The 14,074-nt window shown below is 58.5% G+C and overlaps 1 protein-coding gene across 1 annotated transcript; it reads right to left on the minus strand.

Moving 5' to 3' along the window:
* Window positions 1-5,092: 5,092 nt before the first annotated feature.
* On the minus strand, window positions 5,093-11,265 carry LOC119696471 (collagen alpha-5(IV) chain-like). Its single transcript, XM_038126201.1, has 4 exons — window positions 10,627-11,265; window positions 10,102-10,558; window positions 5,262-5,330; window positions 5,093-5,128 (listed from the first exon to the last, which is right to left on the minus strand). Exons 1-4 carry the CDS (start codon window positions 11,205-11,207, stop codon window positions 5,093-5,095), a joined length of 1,143 nt encoding a protein of 380 aa, XP_037982129.1. The 5' UTR covers window positions 11,208-11,265.
* Window positions 11,266-14,074: the final 2,809 nt, after the last annotated feature.

Raw genomic sequence — 14,074 nt, forward strand, 5'->3', positions numbered from 1 at the left:
GCAGGGACACCGTAGGACAGCCTGGGCTGCACAGGGCACAGGGATGGGCAGCAGCTGCAGGGCCCTGACAGAGCCAACTCCTGCAGCACTTTGGCCATGGCTGCTGGCCCTGGGCCTGAGGCCAGCAGGGGACAAGTGACCCTTGCAGCCCTGGGGCCTCACTGCCTCCTTGTCCCTGCTCAGCAGCCTGGCAGGGGCTGCCCCATGGTCCTGCCCTTGGCATTGCACATCCCCACATGCCAGTGCCCCAGGAAGAGCCCTGAGCAAGGAGGGAGCAACAGGATCTGCCTTGCCAGGGGCTGGGGCTCAGGCCTTGGCCCTTTGGATTCATGAAACACATTCAGCTTTGCTCAGCTCCAGAGACACATTTCCTTTGCTTATGCCCACCTGTCATCACTGTCACCAGTGTTCTGCTCTACCTGGAACCTGGGGACAATTTCTCAATCACATTCCTCACAGGGCTCTCTTGAAAGTACAAGAAACTTCAGCGTTTCTATCTGAGTTTGAGTTCTTAAGAAGGTTTGGAGCACACTCTGAGGCACTGATGAGTCTGATGCAAAGAGCACCAAAGCCCCAGGAGGGTCACTGCAGTCCTGGTGCTGTGTCTGTGCTGCTGAGCTGGGCCAGGCTCCTGGGCCAGAGGCAGCTCCTGGCAAGGGCAGCGCTGCAGAGAGACAGCTCTGGCCAGGAGCAGCTGAGGAGGCCCCCCAGTGTCTCTGAATCCCCTTGGTTCCCTGAGATCACACAGTGTCCCAGGGTTCCTTTGGTTCCATGAGGCCCCACAATGTCTCAGGGATCCCTGGACACCACAACACCCTGAGGAATCCCAATGGATCCTTGATTCCAACTGACCTCGCTGAGTCACAAGTGCCTCTGGATTCCATGAGACCCCCCCCCCCCCAGTGCCACAGTGTCGCTTTGGTTGCACAAGCCACAGTGTCACAATGGCTCCTGAGCACCTCTCGGCACCAGAGTCTCATAGCATTCCCTCAGTTTCATCCACTCCACAGTGTCACAATGCCCCCTTGGTTCCATTAGGTCCTGTAGTGTCACAAGGATTCCTGGGAACCACGAGGCCCTGAGGGTTCACAATGGATGGTTCCATGAAGCCCCAGAGTTTCACAGTCTCCTCTTGGTTCCATGGGGGCCCATGGCTCCAAAGGGGCCTCTGGATTCCACAGGTCCCTGGAGTGTCACAGGGCCCCGATAGTCCCACGAGTCTTTGCAGTGTGGCAATGTCCCCAGGAGGCACTGCAGTGTGACAGGGCAGCAGCAGTGCAGTGGGCACAGCACCAGGGAGGTTTGGCAGTGTTCCCATGTCTGTGACACAACAGCGGTGGCAACACCAACATTCCCATGTCTGTGATACCACAGTAGTTCAATACTGAGCATTCCTCTGTCTGTGATACCACAGGGATGACAGCCATAGTGTTCCCCACTCTGTGACGCCACAGCTGTGGCAGTAGCATGTCCCCCTCTCTGTGACACCACAGCTGTGGCTGTCCTAACATTCCCCTTTCAGTGACACCACAGTAGTTGCAGCCCAAATGTTCCCCACTCTATGCTACCACAGCACTTCAAGACTGAGCATTCCCCTCCCTGTGACACCACACCGGTGGCAATCCTGACCTTCCGCTCTCTGTGGCACCACAGCTGTGACAGCCCTCAGTCCCTTCTCTGTGACGCCACAATAGTGAAAGCCACAACGTTCCCCTCTCTGTGACACCACAACTGTTGAAGCCCCAGTGTTCCTGTCTCTGATACAACACAGTTGTGCCACCCCTTGTCCCCCTCTCTGTGACTCCACAGAGGTGGCACTCCCAGCGTTCCCCTCTCTATGACTCCAACACAGTGGCAGACCAAAGATTCCCCTCTCTATGAGAAAACAGTGGTGGCAGCCCCAACGTTCCAATCTCTCTGACACCACATCGGTGGCACACCCAACATTCCTCTGTCTATGAAAACACGGTAGTAGCAGCCCCAACGTTCCCCTCTCTGTGACACAGCGACAGTGGCAGTCCCAGTGCTCCACTCTGTGTGACACCACAGCTGTTGAAGGCACAACTTTCCCCTCCTTGTGACAGTGCAGCTGTGGAAGCCCCACGTCCCTCTCTCTGTGGCACTGCAGCAGTGGCAGCCCCAACGTTCCTGTGTCTGTGATGCCACAGTGGTGGCAGCCCGAAAGTTCTCCAGTGGCACCATTGCTGTGGAAGCCCCAAAGCTCCCTCTCTATGACACTGTAGGGGTGGAAACTCCAAAATTCTACTCTCTATGGCAGCACTGCAGTGGCAGTTCCAACATTCCCCTCTCTGTGACACTTCAACATTTGCAGCCCCATTGTTCCCCAGACAGTGACACCACAGTGCTGGAACCTCATTGTTCCTCTCTCTGTGACATGACAGCAGTGGCAATACCAATGTCCCCCTGTCTATGACACCAAAGCAATTGTAACACCAGCGTCCACCTTTCTGGGACACCACAGAGGTTGCAGCCCCAACATTCCGCTCTCTATGACATGACAGTGGTGGCTTCCCCAACATTCCCCTCTCTGTGATACCACTGCCTTGGCAGTCCCAACATTGACTTCTGTATGACACCACAGCTTGGGCAGCCCCATCATGCTCCTCTCTAGGACTCCACGGCAGAGGCAGTCCCAATATTCTCTTCTCTATGACAACACAGCACTGGCAGCCCCAGCGTTCCCATGGGTATGATACCACTGTGGTGGCAGCCACAACTTTCCCCTCACTGTGACAGCACAGCCCTGGCAGTCGCTGCATTCCCCTGTCTGTGACACCACAGCTGTGGCAGCCCCAGTGTTACCCTCTCTGTGACACCTCAACTGTGGCAGTCCCGTTACCCCAGTGTCTGTGACACCACAGTGGTTGCTGCCCGAACTTTCCCTTCTCTGTGACTCTGCAGCTGTGGCAGCAGCACTAGAACAGAAGCAGCAGCCGTGGAACAAGAGGGGAGCAGGGCAGGAGCAGAGAAGGAGCAGTGCGAGTTGAGCAGTGTTGGAGCAGCAGGGGAGCAGTGGTGGAGGAGCAGAGGAAGCGTGCTGAAACAGCACACCACAGCTTCTGAGCAGCAGTGGAGTGACCGTGGAAAAGGCGGAGCAGTGGTGGAACAGGAGCTACAGCCATGGAATAGTGGTGGCACCGGCCCCGCAGCTGTGGAGCGGCGCCTGAGATGCCGAAGCTGCGGGACACAGAGCGGCTCCCAGCGCTGTGTCCTGCAGGAGCCAGCCCCGCACACACCAGAGCCATGCCCGTCAGGTTGATCCAGAGCTGGGGGCAGAGGCAGGAATTGCTGCTGGGCTCTGGAAGGCGTGGACAGAGTGCATTTAATGGTGACCTGGGGGTTTGATCCTGCTCATTTTGTGGCTGCTTTTGTGCTGTTGGGACTGTTCCAGTTGATCTGAAGTCATGATCTCAGGAGAAACTTGGGACAAAAGGAATCAAACTGCCTTCTGTCCTGCTGGCTTGGTTTGGAAAGACAGGTGCCAGCTAAGGATGACAGGAGCCTCCTCTGAAATGGAGCATGTAAACCCCCCCTCATCCGAATTGCTGTAAATTTTAAATTAGGGGCTCTCAAGCAAAAGATATGGGAGCAGGAAATAACAGTTCTTTAATAGGGAAGAAATTAAAAGGATAAAATAAACAATGCAGTAAACTAAAAGAACACTGACAGAGTCAGAAGACAATGTGACACCCTGTTGGTCAGGTTGTTGGTAGCAATCCACTTGGAATTGTGGCTGCAGTTCTCCTGGAGTGTCAGGTGTGGTTCTGTTGGAGCAGGGGTCCTGTAGAAAAGGGTGTCGTCTTCCTCTGAAGATCCAGTGGAAGAAGAGGCAGCTGCTGTTCCTCTGGGAAGTCCAGTGGAGAAGCTGTGCTGGTATTCCAGAATCTCCAGATTATATCTGGGTAGGAATGCCTGGCTCTTCCCTCTGGGCGGAGCATCTTACAGTGGGATGCTGTAGTTCTTATCAGTCTGGCAGTGACAGTCAATAGCCTGTTATCAGCAGATGTCTCCCTGGAGGGAGGAGTGGTTGTGGAAGAGAGAAGGAAAACTGCCCACTGAACAGAAGACAACTGCCATACAGATGGCAAATAGGATACATTTTGCCTTGCAATCTGGGACACCTGCAGAGAAAGACGTCTTGGTGAAAGTGGAATGATTTCTGCTTTGGGAACCAAAGTGGGGCAATTATTGGCCTGGGGCTTCTTCTTATCCAGGAAGGATTTCCAAAGCACTGCAATTGGGCATTAAAAATGAGAAACGTGCCTCTTCATCTGGATATTGCACATGGACTACAGAGCTAGTTGTGGTCATTAGGATAAGAAAACAACTGGAAATCTTTTCCCAATTTCACTCTTCCTTCCTGTCTCTGGGATTAGGCTTCCAACACTCCCTGCAGGTCTTCTTTCCATAATCTGCCCCTCTGGAGTAGGGATGGGACAAATCAACAATGGGAAGAGGGAGGACAATGGACCTTTCAAACTGCAAACTCTGTTTTTTAGCCTCTGGATTTGCAGTGCTTAGAAATGGTCATGTTTTCAACTGTCTGAACAAATCCCACATTTCTCACTTTTGCCCTGGCAGAAAACCTTCCTTTGGCCCTGTTTAGGAACTGACCCTGGGAAACACCCGATTGCAGATGCTTTTTTGGTGGTTTTGCTAAGAGATGACAAGAAAAGCAGCAGAAGAGGGAGGGATGAGGGAGAGGGCAGAAACAATTCCTTTTGTTTATCTTCCTTGTGGAAAGTCTCCTGTGGAGGTTGTGCTTCAGCTGGAGACTTCCTGGGCCAAGGGCTGAGGGAAGCAATTCAGCTGAGGCAGTTGAGGCATCTCCTCCCTGGTTTGTAGCCCTGGGGCAGGGATGGGACACGAGTGCCCCCTTGCACCCCACAAGCCCCTGGAATGGGCGATTCCTCCTGCCTCTGCCAGGTGCTCATTATCCTGGCATTACCCCTGGCCTGGGTGCTCCTGGTGTGAGCTCCCTGCCATGGTCATTCCTGGTGGTGGAGGGCAGGAGGGAGGGATACAGTGCAAACCTGGGAGGTTCAGCGGAAATGGCCCAGGGCAAAAGGGGTCAGGGTGTTTCTCCAGGCATGATCATCTCCTCATCCTGCCAGGATCAGGACACCAGTGTTCCCACAACTCCCAATCCTGGAAGATAAAACCCAGAAGGTGACCTCTGCTGCCCACTGGGCCATGAGGAGGGCCTTGTCCCCACCCCTGTCCCTGCAGGCACTGCTCACCGAGGCATCCAGAGAGGCAGCCAGGCGCTTCTGCCGCAGAACAGCCACCAGCTTTTCAGCCCCAGGGGGCTGGGGACAAAGGCAGCATTAGAGACACACTGGGGGCACTGGGCTGGGCTGGGAGGAAACGGGGAAGCAAGGGGAAACATAGGGAAGGGCCTGTGGGAGCAATGGGGAGCAGGAGCTGCTGTGCTCCTGGCCAGAAGCACTGGGCTCCTGGCCGAGAGGCACAGCTGGGGCAGGGGCTGCGTCCTGGCTCATCCAGGGGGTCCTGGACTTACAGGCATGGGAATGCAATGGGGGGCCCTGGGAAAGGGGAATCCTGGGGAGGATCTGCAGGGCAGGAGTGTTGTCTAGGGCATCAGCAGATGTGCACTGGGTTGTGCTGGGACAGACTGGGATGGCCTGGGCTGTGGTGGCCATGCAAGGAGAGGGTCTGCATAACCATGGTCTGTGCTGGGAGGCAAAGCAGGATGAAGAAGAGCAGAGCCATGCTGAGCACAGCCACCTTCATCTTCCTCTGACACTGAGCAGCACTGGTTGAGGCTACACCAGGGCAGGAGCACCTTTATCCCTTCCCAAACTCCTCCCTGCCCTCTCCCTGACAGCCCCCAGGCCAAAGCCTGGCTTGGCATAGTCCCCAGCCCTGGCACAGAGTCCACCGCGCCTGTGGCACACATCCAGCCCTGTTGCCTAGCATCCCTCCAGCTCCCTGCATGGGGCAGCTGCCCCTGGAAGGGCCCAGGCACCTGGGAGGGCAAAGGGGGGAAGGCAAGGAGCTGAAGGCAGCTGGATCCCCAGTGGACACAATCCACCCTCCAAGAGCCCTCCAGAGCCAGATCCCCCATGTTCTGATGCCCCCCTCTCCCAGAGCTTTCCCTCTGACCCCAGAGCTGACCCCAGTCCCAGCTCCAACATGTGGGAGAACATGGGGAGCACTGGGCACGTGTGATCAGATGAGTAATTGGCATCTCCAGTCACTGGAGACACTGGGGAGCACTGGGCAATGTTGATCACCTGCAGATAAGGCTGAGGGTTGGGGAATGGCTCAGGTGTGCCAATTTCCAAATCCAGAGAACCTGATATCCCTTTTCCTGCAGATCTCACACTCGTCCAAAATCCAGCCCCAGAGGGGAGTCTAGAGGGCAATATGCCATGCCCTGCCCCTCATCCTGTGACACCTCTAGCCACTGAGCCCTCCCAGAGCACCTAAGTCAATGCCCTGGCTCTGGGCCCAGGCAGGCACAGGCCCTGAGCTGGATGTGCCCATCCCCAGGGACATGGGGAAGCTGGCACCTGTCCCCAGGCAGCCACTTGGAGCTAATTGGAGTTCCAGAGATGCCCTGTGAGGAGGAGGGATGTTGGTCCCCTGCCAGCATCTCTGATAAGCCCTGTTTACCCAGGCCCTGAGACACCAGGAGGACATTCAGACATCCTGGGCTTTCTGGGACTGCCTGATGGAGGGTGGTCTGTACATGGGAGAGCTGGAAGCAGATGGATCTCTGATGGGGACAACCCCCACTCCAACACAATCCATCCTCCAACAGCCCCCAGAGCCAGATACCCCCATCTCCTGCTGCCTGTTCCCTCCCAGAGCTTTCCCTGTGGGACAGCTCAGAGCTGATCCCATCCCAAAACCCATCAGATCTGAGCAGAGGTGCCCCTATTCCTGCTCTGGCACTTTGAGGAAACAGCAGTGGGCACTGACCCCTCTTCCTGGGGCAGCAGGACCCCAGACTCAGGGAAAACAGCAATGTGGCAGGACTTGGAGTCAAGGGCAGGCAGGTGATTGGGATCTGCAGCCACTGGAGCCACTGGGGAGCACTGCGCAATGTTGATCACCTGAAGACAGAGAGGAGGCTTGGGGAATGCCTCAGGTGTGCTTGTTGCCACAGCCAGACCACTCCATTTCCCCTTCCCTGCAGGCCCCAAACCATCTCAAGCCCCAGAGCAGATTCCAGATGGGAATGTTGGCTGGCCTGAAGCTCTCCCTGTCCCATCCAGAGCCACCGTGCCCACCCAGAGCACCCGTGTCCTGCTCTGCACAGCTACCACACATGCAGGGTGCCAGGGACCCCATCCCCAGCAAGGCTCAAACTCCAGGCCTGGCCCTGGCTGCAATAGCTGCAGCTCCCCAAGGCCTTGTCCCCACACAGCGTCTCTGCAATGCCCTGGTGTGGTATTCACATAGGCTTTCAACCAAGAGAGACATAATTCTCTCTGCCAGGATTTTTCCTAGGGAAGGCAGTGAGAAAGCTCCAAGAGAGAAGAGGAAACAATTCTTATCTCTATTTGCTGCTCCTGTAGTTTGGCACACGTGCAATGTGTTATGGAGATGGTTTACGGAAAGGGATTTGTTAATTGCACCCTGGTGATGGTTGTTTTGATTGATTGACCAATTAGGTCAAAGCTGTGTCCTGACTGTCAGAAAGGGTCACGGGTTTTTCTTTAGTAGTGTAGTTTAGTATTAGTATAGTAGAGTATGGAGTGTAATACAGTATAGCTTAATAAAGCAATTGTTCAGCCTTCTGAAATCATTGGTGTAATATATGTTATTAAAGAATTTGTACTTAAGGAAATTAAAATCACAGCATTTTGTTTACAAAAGCCAGTGTCAGAAAACAAGCAATTATAGGCTGAGTGATTAGGATGCAGATTCAAACACCAGGAGGAAGACTGTCTGCAGACATGTATATCTCAAGGGATTTTTTCATCTGACAAGACCCCCAGCAGGAGGTATTTGATAGGTATCATCAATAAGATAATATTCGACACCACAAGTTTATCCCAGAAGATTTTCACCTGAGAGGATTTCAGCAATTGTTCACTAGTTCCAAGAAACACGGCAGCAAGAAAGAAAAAGCTACGATAATCTGCTAAAGAAGGGCTCCTTCCAGAGCCCAAAAGACTGTATAAAACGAACCCCTTAGAATGACATTTTGAGACTCACGGGGACATTGGTGCGATAGAGGCCAAATCCTGGGTTGCCTCAACTCTGATCACCTAGCTCAGAGTCGAATTGCTTGTGGCTTTTTCCAAATTTATACTTTGATTCTTTAATAAATTTCCTTAATTATTAAATTGAAGCATTAATTTCTAACAATTGGAGTCATTGCACATTATTCCCCTGGCTGGGGGTCGCCTTGAAACTATACCCTGGCCCTGAAACAAGGCCAGCGCTGGCGCTCAGCAGGATGTGCCCATCCCCAGGGATACAGGGGAGCAGGTGTTTGTCCCCAGGCAGCCACTGAGAGCTAATTGGGAAAACAGAGCTGCCAAGTCAGGAGGAGGGGTGTTGATCCCCTGCCAGCATCTCTGAGAAGCCCTGTTTACCCAGGGCCTGAGGCAGCAGGAAGATATTCAAACATCTTGGCCTTCCAGGAAGGAAAATCCATGGTGAAGTGGTTCCTGAGAGCTGTCGAAGGCTGTGATCCTTGTTTGCCATTCTGGGGCCTTAGTGAAGGCGGCTTCTCTCTTTCCACAGGGACCCTGTGGATCCATCAGAGACGTGCTGTGGGCCAGGGAAACTGTCCCTACAGCTGTGCCAGCATTTCAGGAAGGATGAGTTTCCCCTCTCCTATAGACTGTTACATTTGCAGAAACAATTTACAACAGCACAGCAAAATCTTGGACTCGAAGAAGCAGTTCCAGAGCAGGCTGGCAAGACACTCCAAGGGCTGGAGCATCTCTGTGACAAAGACAGTCATGGAGAGTTGGAGCTGTTCAGAGTTGTCCCGATTCAGAGCAAATTTGGAGAGAAGCTCTGAAGGTGTTCCTTTAAAATGAATTAAATCAGCCCTTCCCCCAACTAGTTAATGAAAAATACTTCCTTGGAGAAAAGTGGAAAAAATGTTTATTTCACAGGCAAAAATTCACCAGCACAAAAAAAAAAAAAAAAAAATATAATTGAACAATATTCAACAGTAAAACTTCTTGCTGCTTCAAAAGAGATGATGAACTCAGAACGTCCCCTCCATGGGCTGTAGCTCGGCTCACTCAGTCTCTTATCAGTCCCTCTGGCACTTGAAATGCTGCGGCACCGGCCTGGCCCGTTGGGCCACAGGTGTGAGCTGCTGGTGCTGTTCTGGGTGTTCGGTCAAGAGCAGGTTTGAACAGGTCCAAAGAAAAAAGAAAACCTACAGTCCAGGGAACTTCTCGGCCACAGCTAGCTAAAAACTAAGTAAAACCAAAGGAGTGCTCTGTACTGCTGTCTGTCTGTCCCCAGATAACACAGTCCAGGAACAGGATGCAGGCAAGCAAGTGAAGTTCCTGATAGCAAACTCTGTGCTTCTTCTCTCCCCCCTTCACTCTCAGAACAAGTCTTAAAGGTGCAAAACTTATTATCCAGCATAAACGGAGCAGATGATTGGGGATACAAGCATCATACAGCCAACCCAGGACAGAAAAGAAAGGCAGAGGTGGAAGGCAGAGTTCCTGCACAGCTCTACCTTTCTCTGCTTTGGGTTCTGCAGTGAAGATGATGGGCTGAACCTCCTCACCTCACTGGCAGAGGGATTCTTCAAGCCTAGCATAAAGAACTGTAAATCCTCTTTCCCACGAGCTGTCAGCAACTGTGCACAGCCAGAGTGTGGAGGAGCTGTGCTGGCTCCATTCAGGCCATCTCAGAGCCTCAGTTCTTGTGGCCAGAGGATGGAAGCCAATGTGTGCCTGGCACAGGGATGCAGTTGATCTCTTCCTCCCTGCTTTCACATTGAAGGGTAGTCAGCCCTTTGATAAAGTCTTTATCATCTTCTCAGCTTTACATCTCTCAGGGGACAAAAGAAAGGCCTGAGAGACCGCCGCACATAGCCGGTTCCCTTTCCTGCTCTGCTGGACCCACTGAGATTCTGGTGGGGGAGGGGGGTTGGAGGGGGGGGGGGGCGCTGTTTCGACAGTTCAGCATGTCAGCAGGCCGAGCACAGGGCACAGGCTGCCTGTTGTCGGCTCGGCTCGGAATGCTCTGGACACCAAAGGAAAAGAAATAAAGTTTGCCACCAAAAATTTTTGTTTTCCAAACAAGTTTCTCGTTCCAAGCAACTAAAAGAGCCATTCTTTCAGGAAAGGAGAAAAAACGAAAAGGGGGGGGGGGGCGGGAACCCAAGAAAGCCCGAAACCACCAAACCACAAGCCCGCCCCGCCGTCCCCCCGCAAAAAAATAAACCAAGGCCAGAAACTCGAAAAATCGAAAATACGTCTTGGTCTTGAAAGTGGGGGGTTCATTGGGTGGGAAGGGGGGCTGAAAGAGCCGTCCGCCTCCGGGGCGTTCTGAGGCGGCTGTGATTTCCCGCCGGCTCCCGGGCCGCCGGGGTGCCCGGGCGCCTAGGCGCTGACCGCGGAAGACCGGTTCTACCCCGGCTCCGGCTAGGGGACACACGCTCTACCGCGGCTCCGGGGCTGCCCGCGGATCGGGGGAACGCCGGGCGGCGGGCGATGACAAGAGATAACGAGTATAGCCCGGCTCCGGGCGGGGCGGGGGACACCGGCTCTGCCCCGGCTCCGGGGCTGCCCGCGGAGCGGGGGAACGCCGGGCGGCGGGCGATGACGAGAGATAACGAGTATAGCCCGGCTCCGGGCCGGGCGGGGGACCCCGGGTCTGCCCCGGCTCCGGGGCTGCCCGCGGAGCGGGGGAACGCCGGGCGGCGGGCGATGACGAGAGATAACGAGGATAGCCCGGCTCCGGGCGGGGCGGGGGACCCCGGGTCTGCCCCGGCTCCGGGGCTGCCCGCGGAGCGGGGGAACGCCGGGCGGCGGGCGATGACGAGAGATAACGAGTATAGCCCGGCTCCGGGCGGGGCGGGGGACCCCGGGTCTGCCCCGGCTCCGGGGCTGCCCGCGGAGCGGGGGAACGCCGGGCGGCGGGCGATGACGAGAGATAACGAGGATAGCCCGGCTCCGGGCGGGGCGGGGGACCCCGGGTCTGCCCCGGCTCCGGGGCGGCGGACACATGGTCTACCCCGGCTCCGGTCGGCGGACACACGGTCTACCCCGGCTCCGGTCGGCGGACACACGGTCTACCCCGGCTCCGGGGCGGCGGACACACGGTCTACCCCGGCTCAAGGCCGGGGACACACGGTCTACCCCGGCTCCGGTCGGCGGACACACGGTCTACCCCGGCTCCGGAGCGGCGGGACACACGGTCTACCCCGGCTCCGGGGCGGCGGACACACGGTCTACCCTGGCTCCGGGTCGGCGGACACCAGGTCTACCCCGGCTCCGGGGCGGCGGACACACGGTCTACCCCGGCTCAAGGCCGGGGACACCAGGTCTACCCCGGCTCCGGGGCGGCAGACACACGGTCTACCCCGGCTCCGGGCCGGGGACACACGGTCTACCCCGGCTCAAGGCCGGGGACACCAGGTCTACCCCGGCTCAAGGCCGGGGACACACGGTCTACCCCGGCTCCGGGCCGGGGACACACGGTCTACCCCGGCTCCGGGGCGGCGGACACACGGTCTACCCCGGCTCCGGTCGGCGGACACCAGGTCTACCCCGGCTCCGGGGCGGCGGACACACGGTCTACCCCGGCTCCGGTCGGCGGACACACGGTCTACCCCGGCTCCGGGGCGGCGGACACACGGTCTACCCCGGCTCCGGTCGGCGGAGACACGGTCTACCCCGGCTCCGGGGCGGCGGACACACGGTCTACCCCGGCTCAAGGCCGGGGACACACGGTCTACCCCGGCTCCGGTCGGCGGACACACGGTCTACCCCGGCTCCGGAGCGGCGGACACACGGTCTACCCCGGCTCCGGGGCGGCGGACACACGGTCTACCCCGGCTCCGGGGCGGCGGACACACGGTCTACCCCGGCTCAATCCCGGGGACACACGGTCTACCCCAGCTCCGGTGCCGGGGACACACGGTCTACCCCGGCTCCGGGACGGCGGACACACGGTCTACCCCGGCTCCGGGTCGGCGGACACCAGGTCTACCCCGGCTCCGGGGCGGCGGACACACGGTCTACCCCGGCTCAAGGCCGGGGACACCAGGTCTACCCCGGCTCCGGGGTGGCGAACACACGGTCTACCCCGGCTCCGGGCCGGGGACACACGGTCTACCCCGGCTCAAGGCCGGGGACACCAGGTCTACCCCGGCTCAAGGCCGGGGACACACGGTCTACCCCGGCTCCGGTCGGCGGACACACGGTCTACCCCGGCTCCGGGCGGCGGACACACGGTCTACCCCGGCTCCAGGGCCGCCGGCGGTCGCCGTGGCCCCCTGGTGGCGGGCGGCGGCGGGGGAGAACAGGTCTACCTCGCTCCGGAGGGACTTAGTCACATTTCGGCAGGTGCCGGGTAGACCTGTTGTCGCAGCCGGCTGCGGAAGTTCACCAAGGGGTCGCTGTTTTTGGCTGCCTCCAGCTACGTCATCGTAGATGGCGGCCTGCTGCGGCGCTCTTCCCCGGTCGTGCTCAATTCGTTCTCTTGGAGGCGCCGGCGGCCTCGGACTTGTCTGTCCGTACTATGGGAGCGAGGTGACGGGCCGCATCCCCGCAGGCTGACTCAGTGCCTGTGTCCTAGGCACAGAAGGGGGGGCCGCGCGTGCGGTCGCCAAGGCTGATGGAAGTGCCGCCCAGCCGGGACAAGTCGCGTGGCTTGGTCCCGGCTCCCGTCTAGTCCCAGGGGAAGCGGGTCCAGTTTGAGAGCCGAGAGAGAAGGGAGCGCAAGACGATCCTGAGAGAGGCGAGAGAGAAGGGGCAAAAAAAGCCGGATCGTGGCGGGAGGCGAGAGAGAAGGGCCGACAAAAATGAGCAAAGACCCGCTGGTTGTGGCCGAGGTAAGGGCGGAGCCGAGAGAGAGAGAGAGAAAAGCCGCGAGCGCGTCCCGCTCCGGCCTGGCTTCCTTGAGGGGGGCGGCCCCCCCTCGGCAGTGGTGTGGCGGGCGAGGCGGCGGCGCCTCGTCCCTTTTTTCGCTCGGCCCTAAGCCGGGGCCCGCTCGGCGGGCGTGGTTTTCTCGGCTGTCGGCCGGCCGCGGTGGCCGGCAGCCGGCGGCGGAAGGGGCCGGGGTTTTTCCCGGCCCTTGCCCGAGAGCCCCAGGGGTCGGCCGAGGTGGCGGCGTCCCGTTCCCCGCTCCCGACCTGTTTGGCCAGCGTGTCCAGGGTGTGTCGGAAGGGCGGCGGGGGACGTGCGGTGGGGCGCGCGGCCTGGCCTCGGCCCTCCAGCCTCGCTTTTGAGGGGCTCGGCGACGGCAGCCGCCCGATGAGCTGCGGAGCCGGGGTGGCGGCACCCCGTCCCCAGCCCGTGTTGTTGAAGTCGTTCCCCTTTCCTCGGCCCTAAGCCGGGGCCCCGCGTGGCGGGCGGATTGCTTTTTTTAGGGGCGGAGGCGCCGGCCGCGGTGGCCGGCCCGCCCTAGCACGGACCCGGAACCCGATGCAGAGAGAGAGAGAGAGAGAGAGAGAGCCCCCGGTGTGTCGTGGGCGAGGCGGCGGCGCCTCGCCCTTCCTTGGTCGCGAGACAAGCGATCGAGCCGCTTCGGCTGTGGGAGGCCAGCGGGTGTCTGGTCTGCCCCGGCTGCTGCGGTTGTGCCGGCGGGCTGGGTTGCCGAGCGGGTCCGTATTTTTTTCCTCTTTAGGCGTGCCGGCGTGCGGGCAGAGTGGGGGCTGCCCGCCCGGCCTCCGCGGGTCTTTTTTCCACTGGCGGCCCTAAGCCGCGGCACCGAGAAGCGCGCGATGGAAAGGCGCGCGGGCCCAGGAAAGCCGAGTCGAGCCGAGAGAGCCGAGATGCTGGTTGGGTTTCGTGGGGGGGGGGGAGTGAGAGGCGAGTGCCTCGCCCCCCCCCGGCTCCCGGGCCCGCGGCCCCCGTGGCTAGCACGGGAC

Source organism: Motacilla alba, unplaced genomic scaffold (assembly GCF_015832195.1).
Source record: "Motacilla alba alba isolate MOTALB_02 unplaced genomic scaffold, Motacilla_alba_V1.0_pri HiC_scaffold_31, whole genome shotgun sequence".
Taxonomy (NCBI): domain Eukaryota; kingdom Metazoa; phylum Chordata; class Aves; order Passeriformes; family Motacillidae; genus Motacilla; species Motacilla alba.

What these genes read in the sequence shown, in the direction of transcription:
- LOC119696471 (XM_038126201.1), bottom strand. Translation starts at nt 11,207, where the DNA reads ATGTGTCCGCCGCCCCGGAGCCGGGGCAGACCCGGGGTCCCCCGCCCC. An exon ending in CGCGGTAGAGCGTGTGTCCC is followed by an intron (nt 10,559 to 10,626) that starts CTAGCCGGAGCC and finishes ACCCCGGCGGCC; the next exon opens with CGGGAGCCGGCGGGAAATCA. An exon ending in CCTCCCCCACCAGAATCTCA is followed by an intron (nt 5,331 to 10,101) that starts GTGGGTCCAGCA and finishes CTTTGTCCCCAG; the next exon opens with CCCCCTGGGGCTGAAAAGCT.